This window comes from Haliotis rubra, unplaced genomic scaffold, assembly GCF_003918875.1.
Source record: "Haliotis rubra isolate DU_JTF1 unplaced genomic scaffold, ASM391887v1 Scf321, whole genome shotgun sequence".
Classification (NCBI taxonomy): domain Eukaryota; kingdom Metazoa; phylum Mollusca; class Gastropoda; order Lepetellida; family Haliotidae; genus Haliotis; species Haliotis rubra.
This window is the reverse complement of record NW_025766993.1, coordinates 508,378-526,134: the sequence shown is the minus strand read 5'-3', so window position 1 is coordinate 526,134 and position 17,757 is coordinate 508,378. Positions and strand designations below refer to the sequence as shown.

The 17,757-nt window shown below is 39.9% G+C and overlaps 1 protein-coding gene across 1 annotated transcript in view; it reads left to right on the top strand.

The window, feature by feature from the left end:
- The first annotated feature begins 972 nt into the window (after positions 1-972).
- Positions 973-17,757, top strand: part of LOC124283798 (glycine receptor subunit alpha-2-like) — a 46,974-nt gene continuing 30,189 nt past the window's right edge. The window contains exon 1 of the mRNA XM_046719827.1: positions 973-1,280. Within this exon, the coding sequence (XP_046575783.1) occupies positions 1,141-1,280 (140 nt within the window). The 5' untranslated portion in view covers positions 973-1,140. The remainder of the gene's footprint in view (positions 1,281-17,757) is intronic.

Sequence of the window (17,757 nt, the reverse complement as noted above, 5' to 3'; positions counted from 1 at the left end):
GCCTCTCATTCACCCTTTCTCTCACTCTCTCTTACCCTTTCTATTTCTCAATCTTTTGCTAATTTTAACTGTCGACTCCCTCACTCACTACTCTTTCTGTCTCTGTGAGCCTCTCTCATTCCCTCTCAGATTCTACCTTTCTTTCACCTCTAACTAATGTTACTTTTACTCTCCCTCATTCACCCATTCTTTCTGTCTATTTGCCTCCCTCACCCTATTCACTCTTCCTTCTTTTCACCTCTACCTAATATAACTCTCACTTTCCCTCACTCATCCACTTTTTCGGTCTCTTTATTTCTCTCACTCTTTTCAATCTATCTCTCTTTCACCTCTTACTAATTTAATTCTAACTCTACTCACTCACCCACTTTTTCTGCCTGTGCCTACCTAACTCTCTCACTCGCTCACCCAACCCCTCTTTGTCTCTCGCACTCTCTCCTCGCACTTTGTCACTCTCTCTAACTTTTAACAATTTAAGACAATCGAAAGAGATTGAGCGAGTTTAGTTTTGCGCCGCTTTTAGCAATATTCCAGCAATATCACAACAGGAGACACGAGGAATGAGCTTCACACCATGTACCCATGTGGGGACTCGAACCTGGGTCTTCGGTGTGACGAGCGAACGTTTTAACTACTAGGCTACCCCACGGTCACTTAATCGAAAGAGAAAGAGTCTGTGTCTTCGTATCTTAAAACTGATTTCAACAATATTATACAATGTCGGTAAATAAAATAAGCGCATTATGGGGAATTGTGAAATATGACGTCACAATCACTGACCCAAACTAATCACAACGTTAACCAAACTAATGCAGCTTCAGTCGCCACAACATCAAGATAATATCGGAACTAACACATCGTCCTAGAAAGCGTAGCTGTCTACAAACTGCGACAGCAACGACCATTAGCTTCGTTCTGTCTGGGATGACAAATGCCTTCAACGTCAGGCGTGAAACATCCGTTACGTCCTCCCCAAGGGGATACTAGCATCCGGCTTTCACCCTCGCCAGCAGCACCATCTCAAATCTCCATTTCATTAACTCTAACTTGTATACACAGTTAGTTGGGTAATGGCCAAAACCAAGGCCTAGAGTTGTAGACTACTTACAGTTCTCCCACCTGGGATTATCAACCAATCGAATGCCTTGTTATGAAAACCTCCCGAACAGCCTTCAGGTAAAAGCAAGGACTTGGCTCGGGACATCAGTCGACGACGTGAAGCGACGGGTGATATACATGTGGTTACTGGCTATAGTCGCGCTTGGATCAATACACAATGGGTAAGTACAAACAACAACATTGCCGCTACACGCTATTTCCTATACGTGGATTGATATCGATGTCGGCTACAGGTTTGCTCTGAACATATGGCTTGCTCGCCGTCAACGCATCTCATTCAGTTGACACATCAAAACATTTAGAACAATGGTAATTTTATATTCGTATTCCGCTGCATATTGTATGAATATTTTCCTGCGAATTCGTTGAAAATGTTTCTTGCTATGAACAATTGAATAGTTTCTGATTTCAGATTTAACGTGAGACAATAGATTCAGTTTTATACCTTATATGGTTTGTTGTTTAACGCCGCACTCAGCAAATACCTTGTATGGATATCATATGCAAGAAAACACACACACACACACACACACACACACACACACACACATACATACACATGCTCAAACACAAACATATACATATACATATACATATACATGTATATAATGTATGATAGAAGCATGTGTAGTGACATGTTTTACTGTAAACCTCGAAGTTTCAATCTGACATGGTTTTACAACTGTAGGAAACATGACAGCGTGTGTAAGCGTGCTATACGAGCTACCCTGTGAATACTATTGCCCTCTTCCGCTCCAGTGAGCCTATGACCACTCCATTTATACACAGGTAAGGGGCGCCATTGTCGTCTTTGTTGGTAACTCGACTTTGCGTGTGGCGGTTATACAATATGCTTTACAATGTAAGGTGTTCAATAGGCGACTGCCCGATCGGGAACAATCAAGAAGTGGTACGAATTATGAGCGAGACGCAAATAAATACATGTATTGAAAACGTGAAACGAAAGAAAAACGAAAAAAAAAAAGAAATTTAACTATAAGAATTGCGATTAGATTAAATAAATGGTTAAAGTATAGTATTACGATTTTTCATTTCTCAGACATCAACATGATATAGCGGTATTATGTTTTTACGATACTGTGTTGTATTTTGAATGGTGTAGCATTGTAAACAGCTTTAACGCTTTCATTTAAATACGCTATATTAGAGAAATGTAATAACTTGGAAACAATGTAATGGCATCTCAGAGAAGATCGTCTTGGGTGTTCCTTTAGTTGGTGTCCTAGGTGATGTAGAAAGTGTTCACCTGAAAATTGCATTTGGCTACAAAACTACAAACTTCAACAGAACTTTGTAAATAAAACACTTCGAGCTTCATGTCCAGAAACGACACCCATCTCACATACATCGCCTTGTTTGTTTGTTGTTTACCATCGCACCCAGCAATTTTCCACCTATATGATGGCGGTCTATAGTGGACCAAACAATCCACTGATTGGCAAAATGAACATCAATCAGCGCAATTAGGATACGATGACATGTGTCAGCCAAGTCAGCGAGCCTGACCATCCGATCCCGTTATTCACTCTTACGACACACATGGTTTACTGAAGACCAATTCTAATCAAGATCTTCTCGGGTACATCGCCTTCTAATAGCCATACCGTGTTCGTTTTAACCACCATCAGACTAAGGTGTCTGTGATGTCATTCAGATGTCGAAGTGGCCGTTTGTAACGCCATTCAGATGTCAAAAGTGGTCGTTTGTGAACCAGTCAGTTAGATAGCATACAAGCTCAACGCAGAAAATTCCTGTTGCGCCAGGTGTCAATGTGGGCAAATATAGAAGCAAATTCTGTCAGCACACAACAGGTTTTGACTGGAAATAATTTGATTTAACTCATTACATCTATTAATACAATGGTACGCCGGAATGTTGCTGAAACTGCTGTCCCCTTAACGCCGTGCATTTGTCGAATATACTACCGGAAAGATAGAGAATACTAAACGATGTCTCGTGTAATACCATATTTATCGAAACGAGTGAATGGTTTGGTATCTAACGAGCGAAAGCGAGTTTAGATACCAATACCATACACGAGTTTCATAAATATGGTATTACACGGGACATAGTTTAGTATTTATTTATTACTCGCCCACCATTAGCAAAATAATATCGAGCAAAGTACTTCTTTCCTGAAAATTCAACGAGTGTGATGACATTCAGCTTTCCGCGAGTCAAGCAAGGTCTCATAGGGGTATTCTCGGGACGTGGACACCCTGTGTCGTGTAAAAAACAAAGTCAAGAAAAAAGTGTCCACTTCGTGCGAATGGGTTACTGAGCTAATTAACGCCAGACAATAGACAGAGTGTGTGATTGCAAGACTTCGGGCAATACTAGATTGTGAAATTATAAGGAAACGAAACAAGTTTCTTTTTTTCAGTTTTAATAAATAAGACACTGTGTCGGCAAACACAATGACGCTGATGTCCCCACGGTCCAATCTGACTACCTCTGTGACCTTGTTCCTAAATTTGTCTCTGAAAACAGTCAATATAATCTCCGTAATAAATCTAAGCTACAAACAATAAATTGTAGGGCTAAAATATATGAACAATCGTTCCTTCCTGACACAAGTAGAATTTGGAATTCATTACCTGATAATTTCGTATTCGCTAATTCAATCGGTGAATTCAAATCTCTGCTTAAAAATGATGAATCAAATAATTATCTAGATCTGAATTATGGCAGTCGGTTCTGTCAGATCGTACACTGTCGACTTAAGCTCGGCTGTAGTGATTTGAATGCGGATAAAGTAAATAGACACATTTCTAACAACCCTGAATGCGCTTGTGGATACCACAATGAAGATACTGTTCATTATCTTTTTACATGTAAGTTATACACTGCTGTTAGAAATAATACCTCTTTCTATGTAAATGGCCATAGTCTCCAAACTGTGTTATACGGAATACCTCCGTCAAACAACGATGCCAATAAGAACATAATAGAGTCCCTGCATCAATACATCTTTAAGTCTAAACGATTTGATAAATTATTCTAGACTAATATATGTAAACAATTAATGAAGTGTAACTGCAGGCTCAAGGTTTATAAGCACCTACAACGCACATATATGATTTAATTTGTCGTTTTGTGTATCCAGTTCTTGTGTATTTTGTTTAAATGATATATGTACTGGTGAGGTATGGATATAAGCAAAGTTCTGCTTGTTTACCAAACCAGATATTTCATATACAAATATGTTTAAACCAAACAATTTCTGAGTGAACTCACTCACCTATCATAGTCACATGCTTACCAGAGTGAACAGAGTTCATGAAACCTTAACAATCCCGGATAACAGTTCACATTTTAACACTTCCCAGACGACATCAAAGGTACACCGTCTGTCCACGTCCTGCGAATGCAAAATTTCAGGTTGTCCACGTCCTGAGAATGAACCGTCTCATACTATTGTGACAGAGGTATTAGCATTGTGGCGTCATAACTGTAAACCACTTTGACGTCATACGTACGGCATCACGCTATGTTATTACACAATGTGTAATAACATTGTAAAATTATTAAACAGTGACATTTTCAACTGGTGAGTAATAAAAGAAAATATACACCAGACAGAAGATTATATTTGTATTAACGGCCATGAGGCCAGCAGTACATCGATATTCATAATAATATAGAGTCCGGAGCGCCTGGACATTGATTCACAAATGGATTATATGTGAAGGCATTACTTTTGTACAATACACAGATAAACGTAGTAATATATTAGCTGATTTTGAATTCAAAAAAGTTGTGAACTTAATAGTACATGACATAAAATGATTCATTTTCTAACTTATTAAGACAATGAGGGCACATGGCAATTGCGATATCTACACTTTTCGATCTTTTGTATAATTGTATGTTAAAAGCAGAAATACCACATCAAAATTTCTTCAGTGCTCTACGTAGATCAACAGAAGGTAACACTCGTCAGTACGTTTCAGGCATTATATCAAGTTTATAGGTTGAATATGTGTGCAACTATTTGGCAGTGGCCACAGTAGCTGACCACTCTTGATAATAAATACCTTTACATCATTGTTTGAATATGCACATAAACAATTCTCTATTACCTACATCTTTGTTGAACCAAGCATACTGACTGACTGACTGAGTTTGGTTTTACGCCGCTTTTAGCAATATTCCAGCAACATCACGGCAGGGGACACCAGAAATGGGCTTCACACATTTTGCCCATGTGGGGATTCGAACCCGTGTCTTCGACGTGACGAGCCAACTCTTTAAAAAAAACATACGAGAAGCCATATTTGAACAATAAAGTATACCCCCATGTTCAATATTGGCAGAAATATAGCACACAAAAAAGGATGATTCAATGGTGATATATTTAATAAGATATCATAGTTATATTTTGGGTCTTACCCCCGTAACGTTATAAATGACATGTAATTGTGGGGTCAACTACAAGTTTTATGATGTATGTTCTTTTAGCCATTAAATCATAAGACGAGAAAAACAAAACAAAACCACGTTCGTTTCCAGACTAAAATCTTCATCGTCTATTCATATGATGAAGAAGAACATTTAACCTATTTTCAGAAGCTTTTAAGGAATTACGTATGTTATAAATTACGTCGTTAAATGTGTTAAATGTATTTGATAAACGCTTGAAGAATTTTACCTTTATGAAGACTAATCAGTAATCCTGATTCAGTTTACATGTGTAAATTTCAAATATTTTTAGAAATTTCCAAATGGACGTGTTCCTTTGGAAACAATCAGGGCCATTCCAGATTTGGGTCGATGTACTGAACTTAGTGATCTCGCGTCTCGGTGTGCCAGTAATTAATTAAAACGTAGATGTAAATTGATGAATCTGTTTCCCATCACTCATGGACCTATACCGATTTATCTATATACTACAGGGCTCAGGTGTATACTAATGCCAGCTTAGCACACTATCAAGTTACAAATTATAACACATTTGGCATCTAAAAGCTTTTTGAAATACATCCACCGGCATCCTTGATTAATCGCTTCCGCGGGGCAGTAGTCAGTTTATATACTCCTTGACGATTTTGCAGTCATTAACAACAGTATTGTTAATAATGTATTTCTACCGCAGGACGTTTTAGTTGTGATCAATGAGAGTGTATTAATTGTCATATACTCCAACCAGGGGCATCTTCATACTTTCCAGCTTCAGACAGACTTAGAGATTTTTCAAAATCTTCTCTACGTAATTTTAATGATTTACAGTTTAATATGCTATATGTGTTGAAGTTGGGTATTTGATGTACAGGGTTATCATGTAATCCTAAATTGACAATCATCACAATGTCACATCACGTTCCCTTGATGTCGAGCAATATTCCGGCAGCTCACATCTCAAGTTCAGACGCACATTCGATTATCTTGTTCCACGTAGATTTCAAAGAACACCTTACGGATCCTGCTTAAAAGTTGTTGTTTTTCTCGCTGGGGGAGATCATTCAAAGTTTTAACAACCGTTAGTGGTGTTCCGATTAATTGAAATAATCGAAGATTGGTCGCAGTGACCAAACGACCAAGCAATATCGATCACATTTTCGCATAATCGAAAATAAACGATTTTGGAACTACTATTTTAGTCTTTGAAATACTTGACAATGGAACATATCTTAGAAGTTGTCAGGGCTTGAAAACATGTTTATTTCTTAGAAAACTCACTCCACTAACTGAAAAGTCATGACTAAATATAATCTCTAAGACTCCAGGAAGTTTATGTTCATGATATATTAGTCATCACTTTAATGTAGCAAGTTGCAACATGTTATACTTTTCTGCAGTAACAACCTGGATAGGAAAATCTGAAAAATGACGCTAACCAGTTTTTCTCGATGATTGATCGTTGGTAATGAAGCAATCATCAATTGTGAGATTTCAACCAATTCACAACACTAGTATGTGATCGAAATAACGTCCGACGCAAATCCCTGCTTTGACTTGTACCATACAAACATGAGAATGATAAGGCTGTCAACTTCAGAATGTTTATTATGGTGATGGAGGAGTAAGCATATACTCCGAAACGTTGTGTACCTCATAATAGAGAAGTTACACATCCATAAACTTCTCCCCCTTATGTGTATCACTTCTGACTGTCATTCAAAGACTTGTACCACAACGTATTTGCCTATGCATGTATTTCCCTTCGCGAAAACATGGTGTCATCACTGAATTAATGTATTCCGTCCTGGACCGCCTCCGTGGTGTAGTGGTTAGAGCGTCCGCCCGGAGAGCGGAAGGTCGCGGGTTCGATCCCCGACCGCGTCATACTAAAAGATGTTAAAATATGGTACTTGTTGGTCCCTGCCTGGCGCTCAGCATTAATGGGTACATCAAGGACTGGTAGGCTCGGAGTCAGTATAATGTGTCTGAGTGGGGTATTCATGCTTCACTGCGGCATGGTATCTCAGTGAGCTAGCACTATAAAACCAGCTCAGTCTGGGCTTGTACAAGCAGCCGCACATACACATACACACGCATGCACGTCGTCATATGAGCAAAATATTCTCAAGCATGACGTTAAACCCAGTTTCACCTCACTTCACCTGTGTTCCGTCCTATAATGTTTCACATCTTCCTGCTCTTTACGCCAAAAAATCTGTTTGGGCGGATACACAAGACTGGGCATTCTCTAAATTGTGACGGGTGCCATAGGTAGTGTAGGACACGCTTCACCATTGCGCGAACACCAAGCCATGACTTCATCATTGCTTCAAAGAATTTAATAAACACATGCTTATGATATTGTCGGAAACATATACTCTACCAGTCTTTTATTACAGATTTCTTGAAATTGTGGAAAGGACAGTGTTGCTTTAATGCTTTAGGACAGTGTTGCTTTAATACATTAATGTAAGCGTTCTGAGTAAACTGACTTTGTATATTGTCATACATTGATATACACTCTCCCAAAAGAAACTCATCATGAAAATAGCAATTTCATGTAGCAATGAATTAAAACGTGATTCATTTTACAAAAGGTTTTTCTCTGTTTATGAGTCCTATGGTGTTTATGTTTTGAAACATCACAACAAAACGCACCATCCGTAAAATACCCGTATGTAACAGCATGATTTTCAATTTCGGCGTGTAGTGTCACAGAATACACAATTCACATGTAATGCACGTGAAAGTTGGGGATCAGATAGTCTCAATGATGGGTATAAAAGGTTGATCGCTGTCTGTCGATTATTCACTGTATTTGGAATATTGTTGACGAACGCAAAATGCCACGTCTAAGTGAAGCCAACCGTCATATCGCCATTGGTTTGCTTGAAGCTGGCCAGTCTCAACGTGCAGTTGCCCGACGCATGAATGTTCACCAAAGCACCATTTCACGGCTCTGGCAGAGATATCGCCGGCAGAATGCGGTAGCAGATGCCCCTCGTAGTGGGCGACCTCGAGCGACCACTGCGGCGCAGGAACGCTACATCCGGGTACATCACCTGCGTCATCGAACAGCTACGGCGACCAGTACCGCTCGACAAATACCCGGATTGAGGAGGCTTTCTGCACAGACCGTCAGGAACAGGTTGAGTGAGGCTGGTTTACGTGCCAGAAGACCTTATTTTGGCCCTGTGCTTCGACAACAACATCGTCGACATCGAGTTCAATGGTGCACCAACGTTCAGGCCTGGAACCTACCGAATTGGCGTAAGATCTGGTTCAGTGATGAATCACGATTTCTATTGGAACGACGCGATGGAGAGAATGCGGGTGTACAGACGTCGATGTGAACGTTTCGCCGACGCTTGCGTTCCCCAGGTGGACAGATTCGGCCGGGGCAGTGTTATGATGTGGGGAGCGATCACCTGCCGTAGGAGAAGTGATTTGGTGATGATCCAGGGCAACCTGACTGCTCAACGGTACTGTGACGAAATCCTACGCTCACACCCCCTTCCAATCATTGATCGCCAGAGGGAGTTGTTTCAACAGGACAATGCCAGGCCCCACACAGCACGTCACACTAGAGACTTCCTCCAGACCCACAACATCAATGTGCTCCCCTGGCCCTCAAGATCACCGGACTTAAACCCGATCGAACATCTGTGGGATGCCCTGGTCAGACGGGTGCGACGCCGTAACCCTCAGCCCCAGACACTTCAGCAACTCGACAGGCACTACAGGCAGAGTGGGCTGCGATTGGGCAACACGAGATTCTAAGACTTATTCGTTCGATGCCGAGGCGATGCCGTGCAGTTCTGGATACCCACGGTGGTCACACGAGGTATTGACTTCAGCGCCACCACACGTCTCCATGTGACACTCAAACTGACTTTCCTCGAGTTGGTGCCAAAGACGGATAAGTCTGCATTCCCAGTGTGCAATTTCGCTATATTTCATTGACTCATAAAGCCTACACGATATAAAAATACAGTTGAAATTCCTATATGCGTTTCTGTTTTGGGAGAGTATATATTTATGTCCCATGTGAGGAGTTGGGTTCGAATATTAATAGCCAGTATTTTGCACGTTAAATATTTGATGAGGGAATTGTAAGGAATGAAAATATTAACGATCCCGGTGGATTGACAAAGAAAACAGTACATAGAAATGTAAAGATGCAAACGTCACGAAGAGATTATATGGAACGTCACACAAACATGACGTGCATTTAAGTTGAGAAATATGTAAATGGATCTATTGATTAACAAGAACGATGTAATAAAGAAAGGAAAATAACAAAAATTAACAAAACACTAGATGCGACAGAGCTCTGTCCTCGTCGTTCTTTCATACCGAACCAACCTTGTGCAATGACATATATGCCACCTTTGTCTTTGAAAATCGGTTATGTCTATTTAACCAGCGCTCATTCCTGCAATAAATCTGTGGCTAGGTATTTTTGTGTCAATATTTTGATGTGGGATAGTTCCAACCATATGATTCAGACCATGCCATGCAATATTCAATGAATAAAATTTTGAAAAGCAAGGACACCTGTCAGCAGCTTTGTACTAACTGAATTTTTAATGTCTGAAATTAAATTACACTAAAAACAACACACGCAGAGGTGTTCTTTGGGTCTTGACTACAGTTAGTTTTGGCGAAAACGCTATATTAGGATAATTTCAAGTGATATGGATAAGATACAATAAACTGGGTGATTTGTTTCTTATCTCGTTTATAGAATTCACTATTAATTTTCCCTTGCGATATTCTAAACACGGAATACTTTTTAAGAAAACTATAAATGTTGCGGTAGGTCCGTTTGGAAACCATTAATTTGTTTTATTAGTTGCGCTGGTCTGAATGTGAGCCTGCTTATATTGATCAACAAACATTCTATAGTCTCAGTGCATGTTATTTTGACTGTTTTGATTGATACACTTAGTTGTTACTATCAACATCCAAAGTTTGCTGTCCTTTAGTCATTCTTTGTAGCCTTTTTATTACCTCATTGCGGGGACGTAGCCTAGAGATATTTGTCCAGAGACCGCCGAGTGGGCATACGTTAACTTTGTTCCCCAAGGACCCAATTCACGTGAGCACTAAGGTGATCGTAACTCCCATACTTCAACATGGACTTGTCATGGTCGTAGCCTTGAAGTTGTTTTGTGGAACGGGGCCCAGTACTTGTTTGTGTGTTTGTGGCATAACGCCGTACACAGCAATATTCCAGCTATGTGGCGGCGGTCTGTAAATAATCGACTCTGGTCCAGACAATCCAGTGATTAACCATCATGATCATCAATCCACGCAATTGATATACGATGACATGTGCCATCCAAGTCAGCGAGCCTGACCAGCCGATCCCGTTAGTCGCCTCTTACAAGTATGGGTTGCTGAAGACCAATTCCAGCCCGGGTCTTCACGGGTCTAGTACTGGACTGCTTGTCGTTGGAGGCGACCACGGCAGCATGGGACGTTGCTCCTAATGTCATTGGTTTGCCTGGTCTATGTAGTTATGTCTCCAGACACTTATTTATCAAATAATGATATTCGATTGATATGAATATATAATACGCAAATATTATAACGGCAGCATCATTGGCCGGTGGGGAAGCCTTGTGGTTGAAGCGTTCGCTCGTCACGCCGAAGGCCAGGGTTCGATTCCCCTCATGGGTAGAATGTGTGAAACCCATTTCTGGTGTTCCCCCGCTGTGATATTGATGGAATATTGCTAAAAGCGGCGTAAAACTAAACTCACTCACTCACACACTCATTGGTTGCTTGGGAACCACATTGGTACCTCGGACTCAAAACATATAAGTATGACACAACAAGATTTTACAAATAACGACCCAATATTCCAGGTATAACTCAAGATCCCGTCTCATGCTGTAGTCTAACGCTGGGTGTTGAATAAAATATTATTTATTCAGCTCCTACCTTCTGGAGTGGTAAATTCAATCGATGACAATTAATGTCTTTCATGTCTCGCGGGAATGTGGTCTGGTATTGATACACGTAACAGAAAGATACATGATGTACGTATTTGCATGCATTTCATTCGCTTTGATCCGAAATATACATTGTTTGAAATTAATAGGAATCAGTTCAGAAATGTTGACTGTTCTATATTGATAACAATATCTATTATTGAAGGTACAATCATACTGACCTAACAACTTATCAGCGCAATTAGGTGGACGTGTTTAGCGTTGTCATAACGTTAAGAAATCTATATATCTTGTGAGACAGTGAAGGAGCAAAGGAAACAGTGGTAATGCCTGTTTCATAAATACACAAAGTTGTAAACTGTAACACGTGTTATGCTTGGAATTATTACCCTTCTTTCAGTAAAGTACAGATTCTTGTACTTTTGTTGGGTTGAGTTGGGATTCGAACCCAATACCCTCAGAGTCAGCCACCTAATCGCCAGTACACAAAGACAGCCGTCTAACCCACCCACTTCCACAAAAATGGAAGTCGGGCACCTTGTTGTCTAGACAACGAACTTTGTGTACCCTCTGATAAGTGTGAATTGGCACGGCTCCCATCACCGAAAACTGTAAATACACAATGCCATTTAGAAAGTGGTCAAATGTAACACATTATATTTGGGATTGCACCTACCTAAATATAACGTGTGTTACAATGCCTGTACTAATGGCTTTGGTGTAATCCTTTCAGTTTGACAATATATTGACATTGGAAAATGCCATATCATCCGTTACGGAAATACATGCATGGAACTGATGGTGCTGAGGATGTTACAATTGCTCGTATTGTGTATACTACAAAATAACTGACAGTTTCAGGTGCCAGAAATCGATGGAGCCGTGTGCCAACTATATTTCCGTTTGCAAATACGGCAATGAATTATTGATCTTATTTTCAACACTTTGGATATCCAAGTAATATCACATTTACTCAGACTACCAAATGACATCAAGAAATCAAAATGCAAATATTGATGCAAATTTACCAGAGAACATACCCAAGACAATGAATATACAGTATGTTTTTATATCTTTATTTTGTAACCGTACTTGTAATCATTACCTCGATCGATCAGTCTTATTTCTGAAATTCATGCTATGTCATCATGTTGATCATGTTTGAATATTGCAGAAAGTCACTAACGGGTGCTGGGACTTTGAAGCTTACGATTGCTATCGATCGTTGATTTAAAGCACTTTTTTTCCAAACGAAGATGTTTAACCTCTAAATAAAACCATATTTATGCATAAAAAGGCATACTACGGTACTGAAGTTCACATTCGAATAACCGATACAACGCTAAACCAAATTTCATCCCCAACAATATATATACAGCATGGTAAAAAACAGTGCACGACTTTAACCTTATTTCAGGTCATTTATATACTAAGCAGCAAAAGAAACGTCAGTTCGGAATTTTCTTTCGCAGAAACGGATAACTGTAAAGTCATTTAATGTTTTGATTGTATATTTTTGACAACATCTCCAACTTTACCTGAGCAAAGACATTCCTTCATGCTGCATTGTTCCCAGGAAATGGTCTCAAAAACGCAACCTGATCTCGGTTCACGAGGATCAGCCCTATAAAACGCACCCCCAAACCTGGTTGAAACATTCACATTACAACGTCAGCAGGATGCCGCGACTCACGACAGCTCAGAGGAACCAGGCGCTAGGAAGACTTGAAGCTGGCCACACTGCACAAGCCGTTGCCAATCACTTCCAGGTCAACGTTCGGACCATCTACAGTCTGCAGCAACGTTTCCGGGCCACCAACACCACAAATGATCGCCCCCGTACTGGCAGACCAAGGGTGACCACAAGACGACAAGACAGCCATGTTGTGCGACAGCATGTACAGAATCCCTTCATGCAGGCATCCGAAACAGCACGCCAGACAATGGAAACACACGGAAGACCAATCAGTACTGATAGAGTACCCCGACGTCTTAACAGCGGTAACCTCCATTGCCGTAGACCTTACCGTGGACCTATCCTCACCCCTCGTCATCGGCGTGAACGTCTACAGTTTGCCCTACAACACCAAAACTGGCGATACAGGCAATGGAGAACTGTTCTGTTCACAGATAAGAGTCGGTACTGCGTATCAACTGCAGATAGCACAACAAGAATATGGCGACGATGTCGCCAGCGTTACTCAGACCAATGTGTTATGGAAAGGGACTTATGGGGAGGTGCAAGCATACCACATTTCGCATGTCACCGGAACAACATTTTCCAGCATGATAACGCCCGGTCCCATACTGCCAGAGCTACACGGGACTTTCTACAGCAGAACGCTGTCAACATTATACAGTGGTCAGCCCTTAGTCTTGATTTAAATCCAATTGAACATCTTTGGGATGAAATTCAGAGGAGACTGAATATCATACCAAGGCCGAACACAGCCGATTTATTGCGCCAGGCCTTTCTCAGAGTGTGGTTCCAGGTGCCAATGGCCTTCATCATTCGATTGGTGCACTCCATGCATAGACGCTGTGCTGCAGTTATTGCCGCTCGTGGTGGTCACACTAGATACTGAAGTCAAGAGTCTGAATGGACTGCAAAGGTTCCTGTAATGTCTTGAAATTCTGCTGATGTGTCAAGATATTGTACACATGTGATATTGAGTATAGTTGGTTGCCAATATCTGTTCACAGAATATGTTTAATGTTTAATCAGATTACACTAGACTGACTCTTTGTCTCTGAATATGTATGGTGTTGATAGAAACTCAGTGAGACCAAAATAGCCAATGAGATGGACGTTTCAGAACCTGAATTTGTGGAAATCTGCTTTCTTTAGATCGTTAGCATTGCAGAAAGGGAGGTCGACAGGGAAAATGATGTGGTTCAGGGATTGTGAGACAGACTAAGATTACACCTGAGCCATAAACTCATCACAACAGCTGCATTAATATCACTTAGTTTGTTTAGTAACATTTTGTCAGTTATTCATGAAACGACGTGTCTGAACAAAGGAGACTAAAGAAAATGGTGCTCGAACACCTGCAGAGTTCCGAGGAGCAGCACAAGCATATTAATGCTTTCCAGCCCAATAGGTAATATTGCATCCCCAGGTCGACTTGTCATGCACTTGAACCTTGGCATGGATTATTAATTCCTTACACATGGTGATGGCATCTTGATGTGTTCCTGTCCAACAGGTCATATTGCATCCCCCAGGTCGATTTGTCATGCACTTGAGCTTGAACCTTGACAGGGATGATTAATTCCTTAGACATGGTGATGGTATTGGCAACAATTTCTCATTAGCAGCTGATTTACAGGAAGAACCATACGTCTGATCCTAATTGTAGTGAAATAAACTTGGAGTAATAAATCGGACATTGGAGGATTTGGAGCATGACATCTATGTGAAGTGTAAAAATGTAAAATTCATACTAGAAATAAAATTACATAATGATTAAAATATATCACAAAATAATAATTGCTGCTTATGTATACGTGAAGTATAATGATCGTAAAAACCTTCATGCATCAATTCAATTTTGATAAATTGCATTCAAAGTGTTATAAATTTGAAGTAATTAAATTGCTTAAAGTTCATAAAGGCACCAACAGTAACGATAATTGCACCTTCGACGATGTGAAACTGTAGCAGTCTTAGGTCATTGCTTTAAAAATGTATTTTCATTAAACGTAATTGATTATAAAACATTTATCGATGCTAATGCGGTTAGAATTGGTCTTCAGTAACCAATGCTTGTAGAGTGAATAACGGGATCGGGTGGTCAGGCTCGCTGTCTTGGTTGACACATATCGTCGTATCCAACTTGCGTTTATTGATGCTCATGTTGTCAATCTCTGAGATGTCTGGCCAAGACTCGATTATTAACAGACTGCCACCATATAGCTGGAACCAAACAACAAACACCTTCTTAGTAAAACACAGGAACCCAGTGCTTATTGGATTTGAGTCCCATCTGGGATTCGAACCCACGTGCTCAAAAACACAGAATCGGCAATCACACCAACTCAGCCACCTAAGCTTCGTTAAAATAGCCAAGAAGGCCATTCGCCGCCACAAATGGCACCAGGTACCTTCTCTATATAAGTATTTTTGGTTAAACATCTACATAGACTATTTGATTAAATCGATATTGCATTCCTTTCAAACTTGCTAATATGCATATGCCAGGAAGGAATATTTCGCTGTTCTGAGTTCATTCTTTAAATATATCTGTATGGATAGTGTTATGGATATATACAATTATATATCTGACTTTGACTTATAGATGGCAGTTTATCTGTGCTTATTGCTGAATTTTCAATAAATATTAAATGCATTTTCATTTACTTATTTAGCTTTGTAGCCCAATAACCTTTTCAGATTTCATTATACGGAAATTCAAATCTACAATCTTATCATGGAAACATAATATACCTATTGTACATCATAAGATAACAGGTTAGCGGTGAAAGATGTTTACAAGTACGACTTTGACGGAACTTGCGTGATAATAATCAGGGTGAACAGTGTCTAGCCGTCGATATCAGATGCTCATGCTCATGTATGTTTGTTATAGTCAGGTCAATTTATGAGAATACCCACCACAATTTGCAACAGAAATGATTTTAACTGATTTAAGATCCCGAACCATTCCTTTATAACATATAAAATGTCTAGGAAAATCTCAGTGCTGGAACAAGGTCAAATTCGACCCTCAAGGTCATAGGGGTCATCTTCGCTTTTGAAATCTTGGATGGAACAAACTTTTGTAATCTACTCAATTGTGTCATGTTATATATCAAATTAAAGCTCAGATTACAGGCTTTTTTTAAATATAGGGTTTAAAAGGGATTATTAACATGAAGAGATATTGTGGTGGATATATTTCAACCAATTGTCATTCAAAATAATAATGAAGTAGAATGAACGATCAATTTTTTATATCAACACATTTTCATCAGGTAAAGTCGATGAAAAACAAGTCATTTTGTAGATTGAAAGTTATGTAAGATTTTGTCTATTACTCAACTTCATAAATGGTATTTCATTATGGATTTCCAGCATTCATTAGCTAATCTTCCTTGACAGAATGGCAATGTCCTTTTCCAAATTAAGTCACAACAGTTTTCTGATTGCATCATTAATCACTGAAGTCAAGCCTTAGAGCATTCAGACATACACGACCAGGGCACACACTGCACAAGAGAGTGCATCTCAGTCCATGTCTCTTACATGTGCATCTTTGAGAATTGCACATATTTGTTTTCCAGTTGCATATGATAATTGTCAACAGTTCCTTTGGAGCTGGGGGAAGATCTGCAAAGGTAGGATCCTTTTGTCATCTCTTTTCCATCCCCAATCTGTCAAACTAAGCGGATGGTAATATCCTTTCAACTCTTGAATCTGAAAGTAAACCCGCGACTGTGACAACTGACTGCTGTTGATATTGGCGGAAGATTCTGAGGATAAACATGCATCTGGCTTGAGGCTATTTTCTCACAAAAACGTCTGTGTCTGAGTAAGGTCAGATTTTCACCTGTTTCTCCATACAGGAGACAAACCATGACCTTCTCTCCAGCTTGCATGATTTGTTCTGCTGTTCATGACAACAGCTTTTCCAATTCCATGGATTCTTGATGTATCACAGCCTAAGGCAGGATGTATGAACATCAATGCTTCATGCTTCTTCTTGGTTTCGCTGATGTTCCAAAATGGAATTCTTTTCAAGGAACTTTTCTTGGGGGTTGACTGCAAGAAGATATCATGCGATTCCAGATTTGTGTCACTTTCTAGATAGGAGCACATCATCGTGATGAACTGTTGTTTGTTCTGACCATTGGCATGGAATGACTCTTTCTTTGATTGTAAAATCATACTCCCATCACATTTAACTGTTGGTCCGACAGGTCCACCAGACCGTCTCATTTAGTGTTGTATACTTTGTCGATGAACTTGAGTATCCATCGAACACAACAGTAGCTCTGTCATACATAGCATCAAAAGCTGGACCAGGGTAAACACCATCATCCAGTGTTGATATGAATGAAGCCAGGGCAGGTTTGTTTGCTCCCTTCAGGAAAGAGGGAGAATCAAACACGTGCAAAGTTCAAACTTTAGCAAAGATTGGAGGTAGTGTGTTGACTGGCTATCGGCAATCAGAAACCTTTGAAACAATAAAACTGGATCAATGTTGCAGATTTCTTCATCTTGTGGTGTAACAGTTTTCTCGTTCATTTGTAC